This window comes from Camelus bactrianus, chromosome 5 (assembly GCF_048773025.1).
Source record: "Camelus bactrianus isolate YW-2024 breed Bactrian camel chromosome 5, ASM4877302v1, whole genome shotgun sequence".
In the NCBI taxonomy this organism is placed as follows: domain Eukaryota; kingdom Metazoa; phylum Chordata; class Mammalia; order Artiodactyla; family Camelidae; genus Camelus; species Camelus bactrianus.
Genome location: NC_133543.1, coordinates 92,525,960 through 92,551,181, shown reverse-complemented (window position 1 = coordinate 92,551,181; position 25,222 = coordinate 92,525,960). Strand labels below are relative to the sequence as shown.

Sequence of the window (25,222 nt, the reverse complement as noted above, 5' to 3'; positions counted from 1 at the left end):
TTAAATACAAAGTAGTTTTTTTCCCCCTCTAAAAGTGACTCCTTAAGAAAAGACTTAAAATAATAATAAGCGAAGCTTTTATTTTAAAGAAAATTTTCCATGTCCACCATTAATGGAAAGCCAGTTGTCACTTGTAAAAAATTAAACTAATAGCTAAAATATGTTAATCTGTGTGAACCTTTAGTCAGCTCTGTCTTGTACCAAGACGTCTGGCCCACCATACTTTGGGACGCACTGATCTGATTCGATTTTCTCATTTTACCCAAGAGGAAACTGAGGCCCATGGAGAGGCACGGAGATACTGGTGACGCTACAAATACAACCCAGGACTCCCTAAACCAGCTGTCTGGTCTTCCCAGGGCTGTGTGATTGGATTGGAGAGATTATTTGCTTTAAAACTTTAGCGTTTTTAAAACCCTAAAAGTTTAAAAGGTTAGTGGCTTTACCATGGAAATTTGGACGAAATGACTGTGTGAAACTGGGCTTCCTGAGTATGATGAGTGGTCTCAAGTGGCGAGGTTACACAAGTGGAAGGACTTTCTGGAAGAAGGAAGGTACTGCTGTTCTAGCGTAGAGGCGGAGTCCAGCATTTTGTAATCTGTCTTTTGAAGTCAGGAGCTTTGAAAAGGACCTGTCCCGAATGGGAAGAGGAAACCTGAAGCCCCCAGCGCCTGTTTGACCTTTGTATTTTGCTTTAGAGTGAGTTTATTGTGAGCCGGCAGTTTACATGCAGTTGACCTCAAACAAGGTAGGGAGTGATTGGTAGGACCTGGGTGTGGATATGAGAGCAGGAAGGGAGGGGGGAAGGAGGGGTGCATGAGCCACAGGGAAAAGAGGAGAATGTGAAAAAAAACGAAGGACAAAATAATGATATTTGCATCATAGATGCAGGCAGTGCTTTATACAAGTTAGCTGTCTTTATTCAGTAAAATATTTTATTCATGACTCATGTGTGTTGAGTAAATTGCTGAATGTTTGAGATTACTGGCCAGGAGCAGTGCTGACCAGTGTTTTATGGAAAGTGATTACTGAGCTGCTGTGGGACTGAAATGTTCTGGGGGAGCCTCCCATCAGCTCATTTTGTCACTGGGACGCAGCAGGGACCTGGCCGATGACTGGACCAGGCTAGGGTTGGGGCTCTGAGTTTCTAATTTGTGTTTATCAGGCCTTTGGAACTACCTGGAAGGTAGGACACTCTTTTTAGCAGGTGCTACACTTAATGATACGCATGAAAGCTCACGGCTGTGGGTTTCTGTTGTTGTTGCTGTCGTTGTTGTATGTGGTGGTTTGTTTTTACGTTGTCATAAATATGAGGCAAGTCCTCAGTCATTTATTTATTCACTTATTTATTTAGAAATACTGTACTTAGTGAGTGCCAGGCCCTAGAGATACAACAGGGATCAACAGTCATAGCACCTGCCCTCACAAAACTTCTGATTCATTTATTTTATGGCCCCCAACCTGAAGGAACCAGCCTGATGAGGAAGCAGGCACTGATCGCCTTCATTCATCAAACAAGCATTTATTGGACACTTCTTGTGTGCCCGGCCTGTGCCAAGTCTGTAGGTAAAAAAAAAAAAAAACTGACTTTGAAATTGCTGTTTCCAAAGGGCCGGATGGTGTGGTGAAGAGATGGCCCTGTACTCTCGGCTTCCTGGGTGCTGGGGAGACACAGAGGACGGAGGGTTCTTGGTTGAGGGCTGGGCTTCCAGGAAAGCCTCCTGGAAGAGATGTCGTTGCAGAGAGGAATGGTCTGGGTGAAGGAAGGAGGGGTGCGCATCCTTGGTGCAGGCAGAGGGAGAGGACGGGAGGAAATAGCCAGACGTACAGAACCACAGTTATTTCTAGGTGTCTGGAACAAAAGGCATACTGAGAGCTGGAAGGCCCAGTGTCCAGTTCCAGAAGGATCTTCCTCGGGTGCCGCTCTTAGGAATTTGGATATTAGTTTGCAAGCTGTGGGGGACCATCAGAGAGTTCAGAATAAGCAAATGACATGATCAGAATTTGTACTTCAGAAGTAACAATAGTTAACCTTTCAAAAGTCCCTTCCGTCTCTCAGTGCAGAATGAGATCTCTGTATGTGGTGCCTCCAGTCCTCACATCTCCCCACAAGGTGGGTACAGCCGCCTTCTCTTCTCTGCAGTTCCAAAATGCAATGTATTTTAAAAGTCAAGTGTGTTTTGTTGGTTTTTGTGAGTTGGGCCTGAAAACTCATTGGTGCTAAAACTTGAGCTGCATAGATGAGACTATGTGAATCTTTATTTATCCTTTGTGGTGTGAATGTTCATTCGTTTTACTGCAGAAATAGCAATGCACTTAATTGCAGATGCTGTCCCAAACCCAGCTAGGAGTTTTATGGGATATGTGGGGGAAGCATCCTATTGTAATGAACGTTTGACTATTAGGAAAACTGGGGCACAAAAGACATTGAAGTAACTATCCAAGGTAACATAGCTAGTAAGTGATAGACATGAGGTTTAAACCGAGGTCTGACTCTGAGGCCCTGTTCTTTTTGCCGTGCACCTTGTTGTTCTGCACGTTTGGAGAACCTGAGTCCAGGCGGTATCGATGATTGACGACTCCCGCAGCAAGTGTCAAATGCTAGGATTCTGCCCTTTCCCTCCACGGGACATCTGGCAATAATCTGGAGACATTTTGGTTGTCACGCCTGGAGGAGGGGACTGCTGGCACCTGGTGGGTAGAGGGCCCTCCACGTCCTGTAATGCACAGGTCAGTCCCTCATGAAAAGGATTGTCTAGCCCCAAATGTTAGTAGTGCCGAGGTTGAGAAATCCGGGTCTAGGCTTAATGTACTTGTTTATCTGGTCTCTCTAGACAGTGGTTCCCAAACTTGAGTGTGCATCACATGGAGATAGATCTTGTTAAAACACAGATAGCTGGGCCGCACCCCAGGGATTCTGATTCAGTAAGTCTGGGGTGAGTCCTGAGAGCCTGCATTTTTGCCATGTTTCCAGCGATGTCCATGCAGATGCTCCTGGTCCAGGAACCACACTTTGTGGACCACTGCTGCACACTAACGAAGGGCTGTTCTTCCTGGTGCTTGGTTTGGAGACCCGCTGGGAGAGAGTACTGTTGACACTTCGTCCTCCTTTTTGTCAGCTTCTGGGATGTATTTGCCTGTAGATATTTATGTATACCCAGCTATTTCCCCCCCCAAACCAAACTATATATGATAGAACTAAATACAGGTAATTCCCCCAAGGGGTAATAAACCAATGTGGAATATTCAGCGTAATTCCTTCATACCTGGAGTCATTGGTAACGATGTGAACTTAGGGGTCTAATCAGAGACCTTCAGGGGTTACTGTGCCATGAAGGGTTAACAGGTAAGAGGGCTGCTCTTTCATATGCATTCATTTATATTTTGTTGAAGTAATTTACACCCTAAGCCCTTTTGTTTAACTTCATCCTTCGAGAAACCTTAATTAGTATTTTTAAATTTTAGTTTTCAGTCACCTGCACTTTGGAGCTAGAGTATTTGAGCATGGAAAGTGTAAGAGTGCTAAATTCTTGAAGTTAACAAAAATACTCTTGAGCCAATCAAGTGTGACTGTCTTCTCTAGTCAGGAAAACTCTCAAAATAAAAGTAATAACCTCAGTAATACGGTTAAGAATTTGAGCTACGGCAGTCATTTTCCTGGTGGGGGAAACAGAAAATGAGACTGCTTTCAGAACAGAACTGAATGTGGTGAGACAGCGGGAATCAATTCCCTCGACACGTTTGCTTTTTGAACTTCTTTGCTGTGGACAGCACCCCAAAGTTCAGACAGTTGGTGGTAGGATAGCATTTTCAAAAGGTAAAAACTTTATTAAAAGACTTATAATCAAGTTAAGGCTGTGGCCCTGCTGTCTTCATTTTTGAAAAACAGACTTTGGAGAGACGCGTGCTAATCCTTTTGTTTCAGGGGCTTGTGGGCCAAGATTGGTTTCTGCAAGAAACTCAGTTTTACCTGGCCTAAGTCAGGCAAAGACAGATCTTATATGTTTTGAGGTATTTTGGAATGTTGCTAGGCTGATAAGCAATAAAGATGACAGAAAACCAACTTTTAAAATATTTTTGGTAGCATCTTCTTTTTTTGTTTGTTTGTTTCATAAGGTATTTAATATATTTGTTTCTTTTTAGATGTTTCTCAGCATATTAAGATGCTTTGAAGGAAAAATTGTGTACTTGCTAACTGTTCACATGGAAATAATCGAATAAACAACTTGATTTTTAAGTCATGCTTATGAGGAAACCTGGCGTAGCTAGAAGTTTTTCGTTTATACAGAAAGCCAGACTGTTAACTGCTGTATTTTTGTTGTTGTGCAGTGCCTAAAAATAGACTCTTTAATTTGCGTTACAAAATTAAGTGAAGACAGGAGAAGGCAGGAAGCCGGGGTGGGAACGAATTTCTTCCTCTGTCGTTAGAGCAGTTTTTCGTTGTTATGATCATTTTCTTTTTACAGCATATTTAAGAAAAGATTCTGTATCTGGAATGCCTGAGTTTGAATCCCAGCCCTGTGACCTTGGGTGGGTTACTTATTCTCTCTGTATCACAGTTTTCTCATCTGCAAAACGGAGATGTAGCGGCACCTACCTCATAGGGTTTTGTGCAAATTAGATGAATTCAGAGGCAGAGCTCTTTGAACTGTGCCTGGTGCAGAGAAAGCGCTTTATACATGTTGGCCATTATTTTCATTCCCATTTATTTTCCATTTAATTGCTTTGATCTCATCAAAAGCTAAAGCTGTCTCTGCTGCCTATGTCGGTGAGTGTGTGTGTGTAAATAACGTGCAATTTTTCCTGTCTGCGTAGGGCAGTACCATTTTGGGCGTGACTTACAACCCTAAGTTCTCATAACTGTCTCAGATCCTGCCTGTTCATCATTTCCGTATTTGGTCACTTTCAAGTCGCGTCAGTCACAAGTTTTTCCTTCTAAAGTCTTTGCCCTGCTGTGTTAGGGAGCCCCAGGACCACCTCCAGTTCCTTGATTCACTAGGAAGACTGCCATCAACGGTCATCCTCAAGGCCATGATTTATTACAGCAAAAGGACACCAAAGATAGACAAAGGGAGAGGTATGGGGCGACGTCTAGAGGAAACCAGGCGTGAGCTTCCAAGAGTCCTGGCCCTGTGGAGTCACGCAGGAGGTGCTTTGTTCCCCCAGCAGTGAGTTCTAGCACGTGTGTGAAGTGCCATCGCCAGCGAGTGGTAAGAAACTCAGTACCCACGGTTTTCACTGGAGGCTGGTCATGAAGGCAGCCTCTGCCTCCCACGTGCCCCAGTTCCAGACTCCCAGAAGGAAAGTAGGTGCTCAGTGGTCTCTCAAATGTTAGAGTAGATCCATCAATAAACCTGGTAGGAATAAAGAAGCCTGGACCAGAAGGGAAAAACAGGCCTTCCTTACTGCCTCCAGCTGTGTTCTTTTGGGTTAGGTTATCCTTGTGCTTCAAGACCTCCAGGCTGTGGACAGAGTTTGAACCTTTTTTTTTTTTTTTTTTTTTTTAATTCAAGAAGCAGTGTTGCGTGGACCCTGCATTGATTGACTGGTTCCGTCCTGTCTGGACTGCTTCTGCTCCTCCGGGTTGTGACGGCTTTTACCCTCCTAGGTGGCAGAGGTCACAAAAAATGATTTTGATGCTAACAGTGAAAAGATAACAGCAGGAATGGTTCCTCAAGTGAAAAAGAACATCTGCAGATAGAAACCAGCCATTGGCCTCTGGAGCAGCATTACTCATTTAGGGGCTGGCGCAGGTACCTTCCTCCTAGGACAGAAATCAGCAGTCTGAGAGTCACCGTCACTGTGCCCAGGACTCCTCCCCCGAGACCGTAAAAGGTGATAGAAATGTTAATTTTTTCTAAGCCCATCTAATTCTCCTCTGTAGAGAGAGGCTGGTTTCCCTGCCTTTCAGTTTAGATAATCAATTCAGTAAAAATCTAGTGTTTTCTCCTTTTGTTATCAGAGGGGAAAGGTGGCTTTCCCCAGCATTAATGAAGAGGGCAGAGATCAGGAGACTTGGCTGGAAGGGAATTGCTATTTATTTGATAAAAGCAGATTGTGCTATATCCTTTCCTTTTTCCCTTTTAGGCTAACATCTTAATGTTATAGAAACTACCCCAGCTACCAGAATTACAGTTTTTTTTTTCACTTTGAGTCATTTTATTTAAAAATTTTTTTTTAATTGAAGTATGGTTGATTTACAATGTTATATTAGTCAAAACTACACATTTCTGTCAGTAACTCTGGAGGTACTGTCAGACTAGGAAAGAATATCCTTTGCAGTAAGTGACAGAAATGTGCGGTGGTTTACCAGTATTTAAAACAGCATCAGCAATCTTGAGAGTGACTGGAAAAATCAGATTCCCTCAGACTTACTATTTGCTCAGAGTTTAAAAGAAACCGGACCTGGGGCTTAATTAATTTGTAACAGGTGCTATACTCTATATTCTTTTAAATTGATTAAATAATCCCTGTATATCAGTTTATAATTTGTAGATGGTTGAATTGCTTTAATTTAGTTATTTTGGGATGGCTAGGGTGTTTTTTGAGAAATTTTTCAAAAGATCTGGTTTTGGAAATGCTGATGTGTCAGACGAGGTAGAACTTGACCTTGTGACTTTACAGAAACACTCGTGTGCTTTTTGAATCTACTTATCAAACTGTGGACACGATTTTCAAGGTAATCATACTGGAAAATAACATGTATCAAGCCTAAATGTGTGTTCTAATGGAGTTATAGGTTTAAAAGTGATGTTAATCATGACTTGCACAAGATGCCTCCTGGTCTGAGAGAGAAGAAAACTCATGCTTTGAATCTATCTTTGCTCTACTGTATTGTAGCTTAAGTAGATGAGGCTGTATAGACTGGGTGATTTCCTAAAGTCTCCTTTTAACTTGCTTTTAATCAGCTCTTTGAGAGAGTAGCACAGAAGGACCAGAAGAATAAAAGGAGCCTCTCTACTTACTCTGATCGTCAGGAGTCTCTGTGAGCAAAGGGCAGATTAATCTCCCTGGAATAGATAGTTCATCCGGCCTGTGGTTTTCAGTCTGCTTTTTATGTATCTACTGTAGTAAGATAAAAGAACACACTGAATTATTATCCTTGATAGACAGGATGAAAATATTGAACGATATTTAATCAACAGTAATGACGTCATATGCTTTTACAGTAACCTCTTTAGGTTCTGAGCAAAGTGAGGATCCTAGAGTTTGGTTAAAAGTTAAAGTGGACTTGTTTGTTTACTAAGTACTTTGAAATTCTTGGCACTCAGTAAATGCCAAATGCTATTTTTATTTCCAATTTTAAGATCCAGTTCCTAAGTATTATGGAAGATATACTATTTGGAACAGAAAGCCCTGTATTAGTTAGCTATTGCTATGTAGCAAATCACCTTAAAATTCATGTTATCCTTGCTCATGAGCCTGTGAGTCACCTGGGCAGTCCTCCTGGTCACAGCCAGGCTCACTTCTACGTATGTTGGTCCTGCTCATCTTGGCCAGTCTCTTTCACGTGGCTTGCTAGCCACAGGCTGGTGGAGGATGGCTTTACCTGGGACAGTGGGGCTCTCTTCTGTGTGACCTCTCATCCTCCAGCACGCTAGCCCCTCTTGTTCTTGTAACTGGGGCAGGCTTCCGAGAGAGGGCCTCTGTACTCAGAGCTGGCACTCCAGCACTACAGCCACGTTCTGCTGGCCAGAGCAAGTCACAGGCCAGCACACATTCAAGGTCAGAGAAATAGATTCCACTCTTGATGGAATCACATTGTAAGGGCACGGGTAGGGAGGGGTGAAGAACCGAGCCCGTTTCTGTTGTTTACTTCCCTGAGCACTTACATATTGTATGGCATACCGAAGTTGATCTTGAGGTGGTGAGAGGTTTGTTAGAATCATTGTTCCTATTTAACCAAGACGTCAGGATTTCTTTGAACTAAGTGAAAACTTTGAAGTTGTACCTAGACTTTTCCACATTTGGTATTTATTTGGAGAAAAAAGGGAATTTAATACTTCGTGTTTTCTTATTGTTTAGGAGTTCCTGCTCTGGAGGATGAAATGTGGCGTTTTCTGAATTGCCTTGAAACATTGTTTTATGTATGAATTACCATATAAAGCTGCTTCACTTTGTATTACTTACTTTGGTAACGTTTTGACATGTGAATTTTCATCATCTTCGGCAGAACAAGTAGACGGAGTCAGAAAAGCTGCCCCAGTGCTGACGTTGGTTTGTTTGGCTTCAGGACTTTTCCCTCTTGGCTTCTGCCTCCCTAAGTGTAGAACAGAGGCCTCAGCTGTCATCTTTGCCAGGAGGATGCAGCGTCATGTCTTCTATGGATCACAGCTTTTCTGGACTCCTGGTGTGTGTGTAGAATGCAGGAGGTCTAGGCCACTGCAGCTCACTGCTGTGAACTTTAAGAAGTTCAGTGGAGACATGTTGATGAAGAGGCCTGGTTTATTGCCTTGTGTCTTTCAGGCCAGTGGGTCTTGTGCCTTTCGGTGTCTTGTCTTCCCTGCCTTTCGGTGCCTGACTTCTTTGCCCAGCTCTGCTGGCTCTATCCCTGCTCACTGCTCCCAGGGAGTGATTGATGCTCTCAAGTCCCTGTTCACCTGGCACCTCCAGTGCTGTGTCCAGGTCCTCCTCACCCCTCTGTACTGACTTCTGTGGGTGCATCGAGTCCCCTGATAGACTCCGCAGGGGCACGACATGCTCCAGACTTCCAGGCCTGACTCGTGGTAGAGAGATCCTCAGTGAGGGACCACAGAGCCCTTAGAATCGGCCACACTGAGAAGAGGAAATTGTCTGCACCCTGTTTGAAACTGCCTCGCAGTCTGGTACCTGCGCTGTACCAGAGCTCTGGTCTGACTCCTGTTTCTCTGCAGCCTCACTTGCTCTCAGTGGTAAAGATTTAATGGGCACACTCCGAGGGAGTACACTTGTGACATGCACAGTTTGAGATAGCTGCTCTTGAAAATTAGACAAAACAAGTCCTTAGGTGCCTCAGGGTTAAGGAGGAGGTGTTTAATTGTTGGTGGCCCTGCTGGCCTCCTGCTTCTCAGCTGCTCCTCATCTTTTCTCTGGGGACCACCGCTCCGCTCCAGGAGCCAGAGTCCTTGTCTGCTTCACAGATGTGCTCCCTTCTCTCCTACTGCCCCTCATCAGCCTCCTCTCCCGCCCTGCCCCGCCTGACTCAGCATGCTTATGGAATTTAGTTCTATCATTTTATATTATGCTTTAAAAAAAAAAACTTAACATTTCATGAACATTTTTTCATGGCTCTGTGGTTTTCATAACTAATTTCAATGACTATTCAAACTATTGAATTATTGTGTTATTAACCCATTTCATTATTTAACGTTTCCCCCCAATTTTTACTCCTTTAAGTAATGCTCATATGAACTGTTTAAAAATATATAGTTCTTTTTTTCTTCTATTAAAAAAATGTCTTCAGAATCCATTGGCAAGCCTGGAATTCTCTTATCAATTTATGGTTGTTATTTTTGCCATCATTATTAGTCGTAGTAGGCAGGAAATGTGTTTCTCATTATATGGAGCAAAATTCTTGCCAAAAAATTAGTTCTTATTACAATACTGGCAAAAAAATCATGAGAACCCTAGAAATGGCACTTCATTATTGTTTTCAGTCATTCCTTTGCTTAGCCCTGCCCAGCAATACATTTTAAACACATTTCAGCCTGAAATGTTTAAAATAAAGAAATACAGTCCAACTTTGGCATTTCATTTATCGTGAAAATAAGTGAATCATTCACCGTACTGAACAACGAGACGGGTAAGGTCATGATCATGATGTGCATCTAGAGGGGTTTTGTGTGTATCACGTTATTGTTTCGCAAAGACGTCTGTCCGTGGGGAACCTCGCAGCTCTACGGAAGTGCATGCTTCTCGAACTAGGAGGGCAAAGGAGACCGATGGTAGAGCCCTCCCCAGGGATGGCAGCGGCATGAGGAAGTTTGACAAACACTGAGGTAGGCTCTGAAAGAAATGACACATTTCCTTTCTAAGTACCTTTTGGAAAAATACCAGACTATTGTTTTTTAAAATAACTTAAAAATAGAGCTTGGCAAAGATGAACATGTTTCTAAGGTTTTGATTTTAAGGAAAGACTTTCTTTCCAGATTGACATGATCTTGGAATATCAAAGAAAAGCCTTCTGCTAGAAAAATGGGTAGACTGAGTAGCAAGAAGAACATAAAATGAGTTTCGGTGAGTGGGTGTAACATTGTCAGAATATTAAAGGAGCGGTTAATCTGTTTTTGTCTCAGTTCAGAGAGTGGCTTAGACATTCATCTAGGCAGAAAATATTGTGGTTTTGTAAAAATAAAACCATCTGATCTGGACACTTTGGTGATCACATGGTGTATTAATAGCATCTAGAGTTTTTAATAGTTTGCTCTTCTAAAATATTACTAAACAGTATTATTGTGAATAGTAGATTTTGTCTCCAGTTTACTGAATAGTAACATTTTTTTGGACTGTGGAATTTGTTGATTTTTTTAAATAGTGCAACTTAAGCCTGTTTTTACAACCATTTTTTAAACCAATGAGACATATTCTGAATACAGTACAAAAGAAATTTCTGTATTACTTAGTAGAAATTATACAACTCTGTTTAATACAATCCCAATAGATAATTTGTCTTGCCCATTTCCTAGTGTGTCAGCTGGATGCTGACCAAATGGTAGTACTGATGTCTGTCCTCCAAAGGAAATAATTCTGTGTTTCAGTAGGTAGGTCCCATTTTGACCTTGGACTAGTTTATATATCATTCTGAAGCTGCGAAGTTAAAATGTGAGCTTTTCCAGGTTGAGTGACTGGGCGGAAGAGACACCTTTAAGGCTTCCCACTTACAATGGACTTCTCTGCCGTCTGAAATAGCTCTTCTCTGAAGAGGACACGGGGAAGAGCATGTGCCACTGAACCCTCTGTTGAGTTACCTACCTGACCCACAACTTTTGAGATTGATTTGGGAGGTTTTAGAATATGACAGCATTCTGGTCTTTAAAAGATGGAACAGATACAGCAGGTTTAGCAGGTTTAAGCCCTTTGAGATATTGTGTGAATGAAGGTTCTGCATGATGCTTTGATCGTCACGTGCTTTGGCCTTTGCTATACTGTCTTTGCAAGTGCAGTAGAATCCTTGAGCCGATTTAATGCTTAGAGGAGAGTTGGCCCTTAATTTATTGTAACTCCTTCTGTTTCATCCCCTATGTTGAAGGAATGAAATGTATCTGTAAACATTCTGTATTAAGTAACATAAAATATAGTCAACAAAATGTAATACTGTATTAGTAGTTCAGACCTAAGGATCATCATTGTAGTTTCTATTGATTATTTCAGGTGAGGGAGGTCATGTGGAGATGGTACCCAACTTGCAGTATGCTGCCCAGATGAACTACTGCCTGGAGAGAAAGGTCCTTGGTAGGGTGGGTCCTGAAGGCCTAGGGCATACCCTGAGCTTGGCATATCTGGGGAACATGAGGATGACGGCTTGCTGGGATGCAGGGTCTGGGTCTTGGAATCAGTTGAACCCCTGATTTGAGATTATCACTGGTGGGCTTTGAGCACAGAGGCAGTGGGATCATGGCTTCTTGGAAGGTGTAGCTAGTAGGAGACATGCCTGAAGTGGACCAGAGGGAAGGGCCACCAGGTAACCTGAGAGGAGGCTGGACTGTGGCATGAGTGAGGAGGGCTGGACCATGGGAGGCATGCTGAGAACAGAGACAAGGGCCAGTGTCCTGGGTAGGAATTGCTGCTTACTTCTTAAAAAACAAGCAAAACCCTGCAACACCATTTAGGCATGAGCCTAAAGAAATGAATGGTGTTTTTAATCAAACGTCTCATCAATGTTCATATTTTCAGTTGTTTCATAATAATATACATATAGTCACAGTTTGATTGAATCAGGATCTAAGTAAGTCTCCACACTGCGATTGCTTGATGTGTCTGTTAAACCTCTTTAGTCGTAGGCTGGTTTTCCATCTCTGCTTTTCACCCTTGCAAATTTTATATAGAAGAAACCGGGTCATTTGTCTGTAGAGTTTCCTGCCATCTTGATTTTTGCTGAATGCACCTTCGTGGGGGCGTTTGTTGGGTTCTCTGCATTTCCTGTAAATTGGTAGTTGGATCTAGAGGAATGGTTAGATTGTGCGATTTTAAAATAAAACTGGAATTGTACTGCATTTTGTATTTAACAGTATATCATGAACATTTTCCCTTGCCATTAAGTATTTTTCATAACTTGATTTAAATGGTTTCAAACAAGAAAGATCTGTACCGTGAAAAAGTCTTCACCTCTGAGGTTTGTGGAAGAAGAAAGCTAAATAATCATGAATAGTAACCAAGAACCCACAAGTAGTAACAGAGTGGTTTAAATGTTAACCTCAAAGAGTGCTAAATTTTGATTTACGATGTCACATTCCAAACTGTAAAAATTATAGGTCTGCTCATACTTGCATTAGTCTGACCTCCCTCTTTCTTTCCCTTTTAATTTTGGACGTGAACGTGGACTTCCTGGACCTTCTGTCACAGTATAGGTACTCACGAAGAAGTCTGCCTGATTGTCTCGCCTTGTGAACCTTGTTACATAGGAGTTTGTTTAATGATGCTTCAATAAGAGACTGCATCCGGGAGTCTTCCCGGTGTGCTGTGCAGACACTGTGGATTGGCACCTGCTTGATTGCAAACGACAGAAATACCTCGAGCTTGCCTCTTAGAACCCAAGTCTAGGGAAGTAGCTTGGCCTCAAGAGCAGCTGGCACGAGGACCCTCCACCTGAACTCTCCAGCTCTCCTGTTTATCTCCACAAGTTGGCTTCATTCTCCCCCTGCCCTTTTTTAATGGAGGTACTGGGGATTGAACCCAGGACCCCGTGCATGCTAAGCAGACACTCTACCCCTGAGCTATACCCTCCCCACTCTTTCCCTTTTTTTGATATACAAGATTGTCCAGTCCAAATGGAAAAACGTGTGACCAAGAGCAGTCGTTTCAACTGCTGGACACACACTGATCTATTTGTCTCTCTCCTGGTTTCTGACTTCTGGTCTGGCCAGTTGTGATCAGGCTGAGATGTAGAGGAAAAGTCCCGGGTGATTCAGCTTGGCGGAGGTTCCACCGTGACCTGGGCGCAGCGGCCGGAAGGCGGGCCTGTTGCACAGACGGCTGATCTCACGCACGTGAAACAGCATCATGCCTGCTGCGCTGCTCGGTCGTCTTGCTTATTTGGGCGCGTGAAGGTCAACGTCTGGTCTTTATTTGCTTTTACCATTTCCAATAATCTGTAAGATCTTAAGTAGAGCCGGGCAAGTTCTGACAGATGCGAACACCCATATCACCAACTCCCCAGAGCCTTACCACCTCCCTAGAAAGTTCCCTCATAGCCTTTTGCATTCTCTCCTCACCCCCAGAAGCAACCAGTATCGCAATTTTTATCCTCATAGACCAGTCTTACTTGCCCTGAACTTCAAATAAAATGGAAACATACAGCGTCAACATTTCGCCTTACAGTAGTTTAGTTCAAGGTTGTAAATGTTAATTCAGCGCTGGCTGTGTGCCCGAATCTGTGTTTCTGCTAGGAATACAGGCGTGATTGCCACAGAGCTGACAGTAAGGGACAGTGAGAGAGCTAGGAGTCGCTGCCAGGGCGGAGCAGGGCTGTGCTGGCCAAGGCCTGTGTGCTAAGGGTTCTGAGGAGGAAGAGGCCCGGGCACCAGGGAGGTTCGTGAGTGGATACTCCTTACTGCTTCCAGGGCGACAAGCCAAAATATTAAACTTTGGCTCTTTTGGTCATGTGTCATTTTCCTGCCTGTGTGCAGGATTTCCTCATCTCCCTGTGTGGGTTCTGATGAAAGGTGGAGCCCGGAGACTGGTGTGGGGACCATTTCCTCCCAGGGCGGGGGGACTGGGGATTACTGGTGAAGTGGCTGTGGCGTGGGGACGCCTCCCCCAGTTCCCAGAAACGTGTTCTTTCTCTTTATGTCTGCTGCTCTCTTCATCTGGCTCGGTCAAGTGACCAAGTGTGCAGTTTGTCTTTGCCAAGAGAAGCAGCTCTGTTTTCTTTGTATATCATCATATAATGAGCAGTTTCCATATTATTAAAATTATTTGAAATCCGGACGCCTGTCTGCTGTGTAACTTGCCATATATGGTCATACGGAAGGTAACTGTAAATCATTTGTGCGTGTGTACGTGTACACAGTGTATATGTATACATATTTGCCAATAGGCTGCACATAGACTAGTGTAGTGTACCATATACTCTGTGTGTGCATTTGTGTACTTTGTCCAGTTGATTAACTTTATAAGGTCAGTTGGGCTATAGTAATGACGCTAAAATAAGTGTTTTCCTGGAGCAGAAAAGAAGATAAAATTACTGAAGACTACTGTTTTTTCTTTTCTTTTCTCCTCAGAACCATCCGAGTATGGCTGAAAAGAGACAGTGGGCAGTACTGGCCCAGCATTTACCACACGATGGCCTGTGAGTAGCCGGACTGTTCCCCCGGAGAAAAACGTCTCTGACGTCTGTGGTGATTTCAGAACGGCAAATTGGAAAGTGCTGTTCAATTTTCTTGATGTGCCTCTCAGTTGCCTAATGCCTCTGAAAGTCCGTGTTAAACTGAAGGAAAATTCCTTTTCTCTTGCAAAGGAGGCTGGGCTGATTGGCTTAACTGAAGCTGACTTGAGCAAAACTGGGGGAGAAAAAAGAAGAAAAAGCCCTCATTCCCCTCCCCCCTATTTTCCTTTGTCTTAATTTTGCCAACTTACATTAGTGGTGACGTTGTACTTGGTAATAGCTGATAATGACGCTAAAAGAGGGCTCTGAACACTCCCCCGCCTTCATAATCGGTCTTTTGTCCAACTTCTGCACAAACTCTGGATGCTACTGAAGATTTGGTCCAAGGTGACAACACATTCTAAATGGAGACTTTTCTCAGTGGTCAAATATATTCTAAAAATAAACCCAGAAGATAAAGCGTTTGCTTTGAGATGTAGTGACATAAAATTACATTTAAATTCTAACCCTTCCTGCAGATCTAAGCAGCATTGCATCCTCCTCTTCCACTCCTCTTCCTCACCCTTTTTTGAAAACAAATGCCCAGGTACCACCCAGGCCCACGCCGGGACTGTCCTGCTACCCCCAGGGGCCGCACGAAAGGCATCTTAGCTGCTGATTTCCTTGTGGTTTCGGTCCTGAGTGAGGGATTTTCCTCAGTTAAGGTTTCAATATTCAGAGGACCCCCTGGAAGAGAAGGACTCTGGGGCATGCTTGGTGGCTTGTTTTAAAGTTCTCCAAAGAATAGCACTTGTCAGTTGTTCCAGATGGAGAGTTATTCCAGGGCTGTGGGGTTTGTCACAAACATGGAGCAGCTAGTTTTTCAGCAGATTCCATACAATCAGCTTGAGTCATCTTCTCAGCACGTCCCTTCTTGGCTAGCACTTTCTCATTTGCACGTTTATTCCAGGGTACACGCAGGGTTTAGTTCCTATAAACATTTTCACAAAGAATTATTAGTTGATCAGGATTTTCATTTGTTCTACCTTCCACTGATGGCTTGGGCAGGCTGGTCAGCTTCTCTGTCTTGAAAACCATGCAATGAAAATGAAATACACTTTTTGGAATGCAGGTATAAAGATAGCTATTATAAAAGGAACCATAAAACTTTACAATATGTGTAGCGTGTTAAAAAACTATCTGAAACCCTTATCATAATTTATTGTGCCAAGCCGTAGTACTTCCTGTTACCCGTGTCCAGGTGTGTTTGTGGGTACATAACCTTGGTTACTCTGATACATGAAGTGGCCGACGTCTTAGTCAATGTGTTTATAGAGCTCTTCTGATAAATTTACTTTGGAATTTTTTTGAAGCCGGGCAGAGGAAGGGGGAACACCCTATGCCTCTGAGCCCAACCTTTACCCCCCCCCCCAAAAAAAAAAGACTTCTCTAAGACGGATGACTCCTTCCTTCCAGTGGCCCAGGGATAGCTCGGAAAGCTGGGAAAGCAGCAGCCTGAGGCGCTGGTCCCGGCCCGGGGAATGCTTGTCTTCTCTGTGGACAGTCTTGCTAATGCTCCTGCAGTTACTCCTCCCTCCTCTCCATCCCCCACACTTCATATTTTGGCCACAGCTTCATCTGCTTTAGCCCTTAACCTTGGAGTTCATGCTCTTTAGGATAGAGAGAAGCCAAGATGGATTTTTGCCTCCTACTTAGTTCAGTTACTCCTCAGCTTGTGCTTCCCCCAGATGTTTGGTACCTTTGTCATTGATTTCTCCCCCAGGGCACCAGGACCCAGCAGGAGCAGTGCGCGCTTGCTGGCTTTCAGGCCTGGCCACGTGGCTTTGCTCTCTCTGTTGCCATCCTTTACCACCTTGGCCTAATTATACCCTCCGGAAGTAGCTCCCAGAATGCTATGGCTGGAAAGACGAGTAAAAATTAGAAAAGGTCACAGCATCTCCGTGGTGGGGGATGACACCCTCATGTCTGTATGTGCACGTGCACAGCGGGCTGCCTCCAGATGCTTCTTTATTGCCTCCAGCTGGAGTAATGTCTCCTGGTAAAACGGCAGGACCACTGCCAGGAGGAAACAGAATGAATGAATTATGAGAAATAACTGCTTGTCTGTTTTAGGATGACTTTTACTTTAAAATTAAATTCAAAATATGAGAAGAAAAGTGCCATGTTGGATTTAAAAACCACCTGCAGATTACCCCGGTGAGGACATTTCTGTGGTCATCCACCAAATGAAACTTTTGCCTGTGGCCTGACAGAGGTGATCAGGAAGCAAAACCTGAGAATGTTGCTGTATTCACACCAACCATGTTTCACAGTGTCACCTCACGGAACAAAAGTAGCTCTCAACATCTGCTTTAGCTGAAGAAAAATGGAACTCTTAGTTTCTGTATCTGCTATGTGCCTCATGCTTTTTTTTTTTTTTTGGTGGTATTATTCTATGAAATCATTACAACACTATACAAAGGATGGTATTTTCAGCATTTAGTAGACAAGGAAACTGGGGCCAAAGGTTGGAATTCCAGTTCATGCCCATCTGACTCCAAAACTGCTCCTCACCGCAGTGTGGGGCAGGCCCACAAGCTTTTTCTACAAAGGGCCAGACATAAATATTAGACTCTGTGCTAATAATATACTCACCTCTGCCTTTGCGGTAAGAGAGCAGCCATAGGGAACACATAAATGAAACAGTCTGGCTGTGTCCCCAAGATCTCTTTGTTTATTAAGCTAGTGTTTTAAGCATATGATTTTGGACTGCAATGGTGCCTTTTTAAAGGGCACCACTGATTTGAAAAATGATTTGTGTTTTGCTTATTTATAAAACTATGCAAATATTCACATTAAAAAAAATTGTATTGCTGATCTCACTAGAAGGTTCCCTTCTAGGAAAAAAGCCAGGACATTTTTAGACACAAAGCAAGAAAACTAGGGAGCCTTTTTTGTTTCTTTTTTAAATGTGATAATTCTCCAACTTTATAAAATTAGTCAGCACATTGTAATTTTTACACAAAGGAGAGATTTTTACATACTTGTGTAAAGGATGGTATAGGACTGGGCATAAGAAGAATTGAAAAGAAGCTTAAAGCTAAAGCATTAAGATTTAGTACCAGCTGAAAAGCAAGCAAAGTGACGACAATGGATCTTTAAAATCATCAAAGAGATTTGATTTGGTGAAGATAATTTTATGCATGGTTATTAAAGAGCACTTTGTGTGCAGATACATGTATCTCTGTGGTTATAATTCTTAAACATGATCTTCCTTTATAATTTCAAACATCAGTGTGATGGATGAGGGTGTACAGACATGTAGTCAGTTCTAATTGTTTTGTGTACAGTTTTGTTATCTACCGTTGAACTAGGTAGTTCTTTGAATGCAGCTGAAATAGCCCTTTTCTATAGTCTGATAATGCAGCTAACTATGCTTTTGCCTTTGGGTACAATCTAGTATTGTAGTTTATTTTCTTCCTTTGGTGAAGACTATCACCGTCGTAGAGAACTTTAAACTATTTTCAAATGGTAACTTCATTTATAAGATTTTTTTCTTTTACTTTTTTGTAAGAAGTTTTATTTCAGAGTATACTCAGGTTTTTTTTTTTCCCTCCTGGCATGCACTTCTTTCCTTGGTCAATTAAATTTCTTAAGGCTGAAGTGAATCCAAACATTTCTTTTTTGAAATGTTCCATTTTCTAAATCACTTTAATTCTGATTTCTAGCAGAAGATGATTTAGAGTCTCTCCTTTCTGAAGCTCGTTCTCTGGCCCATGCTTTCTGGAAGAACAGGTAGATCCTGGAGGTGTGTGCAGGAGAAGAGGCAGGGTCCGTCCCAGTCACATGACACCGCTGTGGACGAAGAACCACATCTACCCCCCACAACGCCAGTTCCCACAAGCTGGGGTCATATGCGTGTGTCATTACAAAGTGGAACATTTTTTGACCATGGGAAGAAAAACAATTAATCCCGAAGTGGCTTTCCCAGCTTGCTCACTTGCCATGGAAAGGGAATTGTGATGCTAGGAACCCCTCTTTCCCCTGATGCCAGCTGCTGTTTTACCTGTGATGCGGGAGGGGGCAGGGCAGGATGACCTGCCGAGTTTGGGGAGCACAGCTCCCTCTGTAAGCACCGGTCCTCAGACCGTTCCAGAAGCAGGTAGGAGCTTCTGTCAGATGAAACTAATGCTGGCTTGCTTCACTCAAAGTTATCAGAATAACTTGCAAGATTGTTAAAGTTAAAATTTTAAACTAAAATAACAGGAAGAACTTTAATAACACTTTTTTAAAATTAAATGTTTTTGCCTTTTTCTAAATCTAGGTCATATAGCTCTCTTTAGTATTGTCCTTTGCACAATGGCTCAGTGACATGTTTAGCTTGGCTTGTAATGTGGTCTCTGTCTTTCTGGCAGCTCCTTGCTCTGCTATGACTTACCATCATGATAGCAGACGGATATTCGTGGGCCAGGATAACGGAGCCGTGATGGTAGGTAGCTTCTGGAATGTATTTGTTATAGTTACCTCCCCTGTTCACTCCTGTTGGACATTTTAAATAAAGTTGTTCATGAGTGCCTGATTGTTTGGTAATAGAAAATGTTTAATTCAGTACAGGTTTTAGGCCTAAAAATGGATCAATTTTAGTTAGGGTCTAACTTTAAACTACAGATCTTCCTCGACTTATAATGGGATTACCTCCTGATAAACCAACCCAACGTAAGTTGAAAGTGCATTTAACACACCTAACCTACTGAACCTCATAGCTTAGTCTAGCCAGCCTTACGTGTGCTCAGATCCCTTACATTAGCCTACAGTTGGGCAAAATCACCTAACACAAAGCCTATTCTATAATGAAGTGTTGAATATCTCATGTAATTGATTGAGCCCTGCACTGAAAGTGAAGAACAGAATGACCGTGTGGCCCAGGGTGGTTGTAAGTGTGTGGTCGCAGGGCTGAGTGGGAGCCGCGGCTGCCACGTCCCAGCTTCACGAGAGAGGACTGTACTGCACATCGCTTGCCTGGGAGAAGATCAGCACTCAGAATTCGAAGTACGGTTTCTGTTGAATGTGTGTCACTTTCCCGCCATCGTTAAGACTGAAGAATCGGAAGATGAGCCATCATAAGTCTGGGGCCGTCTGTAGTTCCGTGGGGCTCTCAGTGCTGTCATGATTGCTGGTTTGGTGCTCAGGCTCGCCCAGAAAGCAGTCTTTATACAGGGGACATGAGCCCTGTAGCAGCCGCCATCCCTGACCCATGAAGGAGAAGGGGACGTGTGAGTGAGACAGGAGGTGGAGGGAGAACAAGATTAGGAACCAGTCATTCAGCCAACAACTCATAGATCTCTTAGATGCAGTGCTCCTCAAACCATCTCAAACCATACATGGTGAAGGACCAGGTATTTAAGTTTTCAGTTTATTATGGATTGGTGTCTTTGTGGATCTAATTGTGTGTTTGTATATATACATATATTTAACTGAGATGTAATCCGTATACCATAAAATTCATCATTTTAAAGTATGCAGTTCAGTGGCTTTATAGTATAGTTACAAGATTATGCAACTATTCATACTCCAATTCCAGAACATTCTTATCAGCCTCCTCCCCCCCCCAAAAAAAAAGAAATTCTGTATCCGTTAGTAGTCACTGCATTCCCGCTTCCTCCAGCTCCTGGCAATCATTAATCTGCTTTCAGAGTCCAGAGATTTGCCTATTCTAAACATTTTATGTAACTAGAACCATACGTGTGGCCTTTTATATCTGGCTTTTTTCACTTAGCGTACTATTTTCAAGTTTCATCTGTGTTGTAGCTTGAATTGATAATTGATTTCTTTTTGTGGTGGAATAACACTCCATTATAGAGATATTCCACACTTCGTTTATCTATTCATTAGTTAATAGATACTTGGGTTGTTCCTACTTTTTGGCTAATATGAATAATGTCACTGTGAACAGTTGCGTAAAAGTTTGTGAGCCTAAGTTTTCGATTCTGTTGGGTGTGCATACCTAGGAATGAAATTACTGGGTCACGTGGTAACTCCGTATTTAACTTTTTGCACAACTGCCAGGCGGTTTTCCAAAGTTGCTGTACCATTTAACATTCCTACCAGTGATGTTTAAGAGTTCTAATTTTTCTACATCATTACCAACGCTTTTTATTTTCTGGTTTTGTCTTGTTTTATTTTTATCATGGACATCCTAGTGGCTGTGAAGTGGTAGCTCACTGTGGTGTTGGTTTGCATTTCCCAAATGACTAGCTCTGTTGAGCATCTTCTCATGTTGGTCATTTGTATATTTTCTCTGGAGAAATATCTATTCAAGTTCTTTGACCATTTTTAATTGTTTTTTTGTATTATTATTGTTGAGTTGCGAGAGACTCGGACTTTCAGCTTGGAAGAATTCACTGGTGAGACCATCTGGTCCTTTCTGGGCTTTTTGTCCTGGGAAGTTTTTTGAGTGCTGATTTAATCTCTTTACTTGTTACAAGTTTTCTGTTTCTTCTTTGGCCACTGTCTGTTGTTTGTGTCTTTTGGGCAGTTTGTCTGTTTCATCTAGCTTGTCTTATTGCTGTGTAATTGTTCACCGCAGCCTTTTATGAGCCTTTTTATTTCCATAAGGTTAATAGTAATGTCGCCCTTCTCATTCCTGGATTATAGTAGTTTGAGTTTTTTTTATTCTTCATCACTCTAGCTAAATTTTGGTCAATTTTGTTGATTTTTTTCGAAGAACCAGTTTTCATTTCATTGATTTTCTCTGTTTTTTCTATTCTGTGATAATTTATTTCAACTCTGTATTATTTTTTTTCCTTCGGTTTTGCTTTGAATTTAGTTTGTTGGATTGGTATTTTGGATATTGTTGAGTGAGAAAATTCACTGGTTTTATCTGCTTGGATTTCATAACAGTATTAAATTGCTGTAAGGTTTCTGAGCACTCATTCCCTGTTTCTCTCCTTCTTTCATCAGGACCCGTGGTCCATAGACCGCACTTTGAGTCGCACTGTTTTACAGACCTGGGAATCGAAACAATGAGTAAAATGTAGCTAGTGGGGTTCCATGATGTGGTGAGTGAGTACAGCCGTAGCGTGCACACAGAGCTATGAGAACACAGACCTGGTGGCTGCAGTGGCCTGGAGAGAGGCAAGGCCGGCCTGTGCATGTGCCAGGTCCTAGACGATGGCTGGGAGGTGCTGGTGCTGTGGAGAAGTGAGCTGGGTAAGAGGGAAGCCAGAGAGGTCTGTGGCCCTGCCCCTGGTAAACAGGATCGTCAGGAGGGCTGCCCCAAGGATGTGGCATTCAGCTGAGGCCTGAACGGTGGGCAGGAGGCAGCCGGGCAGAGTCAGAGTAAGTGTTCCAGAAGTGAATGTACCCGTGAGGACTCCAGGTGGGAAGGTCTCTGTGTCTGAGGACTCGGAGGACATCATCTTGGCCAGATGGAGCTAAGAGACAGGGCAGGACTGAGGGCGGATGGGACAAGCGGGCTGAGGCCATGTCACGGGGGCCGTGCAGGTCTGGGTGAAGTTTTAAGTTTCGTTGTAAATGCTGTGGGAAGCTCTCGTGGGGTTTCCACAGAAGAATGGCAGTATTTAATTCACATGTTTAAAAGATCGCTCTGGCTGCTCGGTGGAGAGTGGGTTGAGGGCCAGGAAGAGTGGAGGTGGGGACATCAGGTGTGTAGCCGTCCAGGTGAGGGCGTGGCCATGATGATGGACAGAAGCAGATGACTTGAGATACATCTGTGACAGGCTGGGTGTGGGGAGGGCAGGACGAGGAGCGAGTCAGGTGACAGCCATGTTTCTGGCTTCAGTAACTGGGGGAGAGTGGTATCATTTATTGAAAAGAGAAGGGCTTAGGGGTATGTGGGGAGAGGGGGCATTTGGAGGGAAAGAGGACAACGAGGAACCAGCTGAGATACCAGTGAGGCGTCTGGTGGCGATGTGACGTTGGCATTGGATTTGCAGGCCTGGAGTCCTGTGGGAGCCTGGACTGGGGAGTCGTCTGCACACAGGGCGTCTTTAAGCCCTTGTAAGGATAGCTGTGATCATGTGGGGAGAGAATGAGACAAGACAGGGCCCAGGCCTGAGTCCTGAATGGCTCGGATTATAGTGGGGTTAATGGGGAAGCCAGCAGGGGAGAAGGGGAAGTGGAAGTGGTGATCCTTGAGTGTGTATTCCGGAGCCCAGGCTACACTGTATGAGCTGAGTTGCCCAAACTTGTAGAGTCAGGCATATGGATCATCTAGGGAACTTACTGAAATATCCGTTCCCTGGCTCCAGGCCAGACCCGCAGCTTCAGAATCACCAGGGAGGGGCCTGGGAATCTCTGCTTCAGCAAGTCCTTGCAGTGACCCTTAGGGTCAAGTGCATTAGGGGGTCACTGCACGATGGGGAGCCCTTAAAGAGCATTAAGCAGGGGGAGGATGGAATGAATGGTCAGGTGTCTGTCCTGTTAGCTTCGTGTGCTGACACGTGGAAGGTCGGCTTGTAGGGGGCAAGGCTGAAAGTGATGATGCCACTTAGGAGGCTGATGAGGACCCCAGTGTGAGACTGTGACACACTGGGGCGGTGATGGAGGTGATGGCTCAAGGACTGTCTGGGCAGTAGGGCTTGATGTCTGATTAGATGTAGCTGTTTAATAGAGAGCAGTGCTAATGAGGTGGCCTCCAGATTTCTAGCCAGGATGGTGGTGAACGGTTAGCTGCTCCCTGAGACAGAAATGATGCTGAATTTGAGGGGAGAGGTACGCGTCCAGCTTTGACAGCTGGGCTCATGGGCCTGAACCTCAGGGGCTTGGTTTGGGCTGGGGTGGGGAGTCCTCCAGACTTCAGACTCAGTGGAGATGACTGCTCTTACTGGGGACAGAGGTAGCAGGTAGGGTGAGCAGAGCAGAGGGCCCAGGTCACATTCCCTGGGGAATATCAACATGTTGTAAGAGAAAGTCAGGGGACTGGGAACCCACAGGGGAGACAGAGAAAGAATGGACAAAGTGAGAGGAGGCCCAGCCAGGCCTTTCAGGTGAGGCAGAGAGGATGAGACCAGGACCTGAGCGCGACCTTGGGGATGGCAGTTAGACAGCAGCTGGCGGTTGCAGGGAGAGCTTCCCTTGGGGGGTGGGGGTGGTGCCTTGGGGCGCAGTGGACTGAAGGGTGACTGGGGTGAGGAGCCAGAAAGCCTGAGTGGGCGAGCGTGTGCTGATCTGTACAGAAGGGGGCAGGGAAAGTTGTAGTATTGTTAAGGGAGTTTTGTCGTCTTCTGCTTGTTTGTTTTGCTTTTTAAATTAAAGGAGAAGCCTTGACTGTGTTTAAGAGCCAAGAAGGAAAGAGCTAGGAGCAAAGACAGGCTCTCTCTGCTTAAGCAGTTCACTCTGCTGTGGGCAGGTGGCGAGGGCTGGGGGCTGCGGGGTTGGGGCTTGAGGCTGCTGTAAATACATTATTTAGTATTAAATGCCAGTGTTCTCGTGTTTCTTTTTCTAAAGATTTTATAGGACTGTTATGGTAATGTGCATCTGCATATATAGCAAGAAGCCATGAGGGCAAGTCTCAGCTTCTCAGTGGTGACAGTGTTCATACACTTAATTCTCTAGGGACCCTTCTTGTGGCTCCTGGTTCAGGGGTACTCTCTGCAGTTACAGGATGGTGTATAAAAACACTTATAGCTCTTCAGTGTAAATCCAGTTTATCACTAGTTAGCATTGATCTATTGATTCTTTCCCCCAACATAGATTAGTATATGTAAAATACTCTGGTACATTGTTATACTTTGTTAAACCAAGATGGAAAACAAGAAAACAGTATTCCTTTGTGGGTTTTTTTTTCATTCTAATCAATCAATAATTCATAATGTTTGTATTATCTAGACTCTTAAGAACTTATGAATTTAGCATTGATTAGTAGAATTTTTGATTAATGCTTTTTCTTTAGAGTTTTATCTTTTCAGTTTTATGCTGAAGCTCATTTTTTCATTAAGAAGTATGTGCTTTTAATTTTTTCCTAAAGTGTTACATAGGTTATACAAATTTTGGAAAATATAGGAGTATAAAAAAAGAAAATCACCCACAATCTCTAAATTTCCTTTTTTCTGTGTGTTTCTATATTAAATACGTATAGTTTTCCCCTTCCATTGCTTCAGATACCCAATGTCTTCTTTTCACTGGTGCAGGGAACTATGTTAGTAATGGTTTTGTTGTTTTGCTTGATATGTATCATCTTGAGGATTTGTTAGTGAAGCCAAGAGAGCAAAATTAACAGGATGATGCCTTTGCAGTTGGAGAGGAAGGATAGAGCTCTCGTTTGCAGGGGAAAAGTTGGATAAAAACACTGTGCTGGTCAGCAGCATTTCTTTATTTGTCTGGTTCCAAAAGAAATGGGATGAAAAAGGACAGGACCAATGAAAGAAGCCATTCCCAGTTGTTCTTACGTAGCTCATCTTGAGTCTCAAGGCTCGTAGTAGCCATTTTTGGGTTTTACTTCCTTTTGAACGTTGAGTTCCTGTTGTTTTTAAAACCGTAACTGCTTTATTATTGCATGTGTTTACTTTTAGGAATTTCACGTTTCTGAAGATTTTAATAAAATGAACTTTATCAAGACCTATCCAGGTAATCATAATACATACATATATGCTTGCACACACATACACATAGATACACACGCACAAAACTGGGACACTGTGTCTTATGATCAAAATTAGGTTTCCACATTAACTTTTTAAAAGTACTGTTACCTCAGTTATC

General features: G+C 43.3%; 1 protein-coding gene across 2 annotated transcripts in view; it reads left to right on the top strand.

Annotated features, from left to right (window-relative positions):
• The window catches only part of WDFY1 (WD repeat and FYVE domain containing 1), a 43,613-nt gene that overhangs the window by 830 nt on the left and 17,561 nt on the right, over positions 1 to 25,222 (top strand). The window contains exons 1-4 of one of the 2 annotated variants that reach the window (XM_045512097.1): positions 2,708 to 2,730; positions 14,418 to 14,485; positions 18,916 to 18,989; positions 25,033 to 25,087. In XM_045512097.1, coding sequence (XP_045368053.1) covers positions 2,723 to 2,730; positions 14,418 to 14,485; positions 18,916 to 18,989; positions 25,033 to 25,087 — 205 coding nt within the window. In that variant the 5' untranslated portion in view covers positions 2,708 to 2,722. Of the gene's footprint in view, positions 1 to 2,707; positions 2,731 to 14,417; positions 14,486 to 18,915; positions 18,990 to 25,032; positions 25,088 to 25,222 lie in introns of those variants that run through there. The other variant, XM_074364390.1, reaches the window with a different exon arrangement.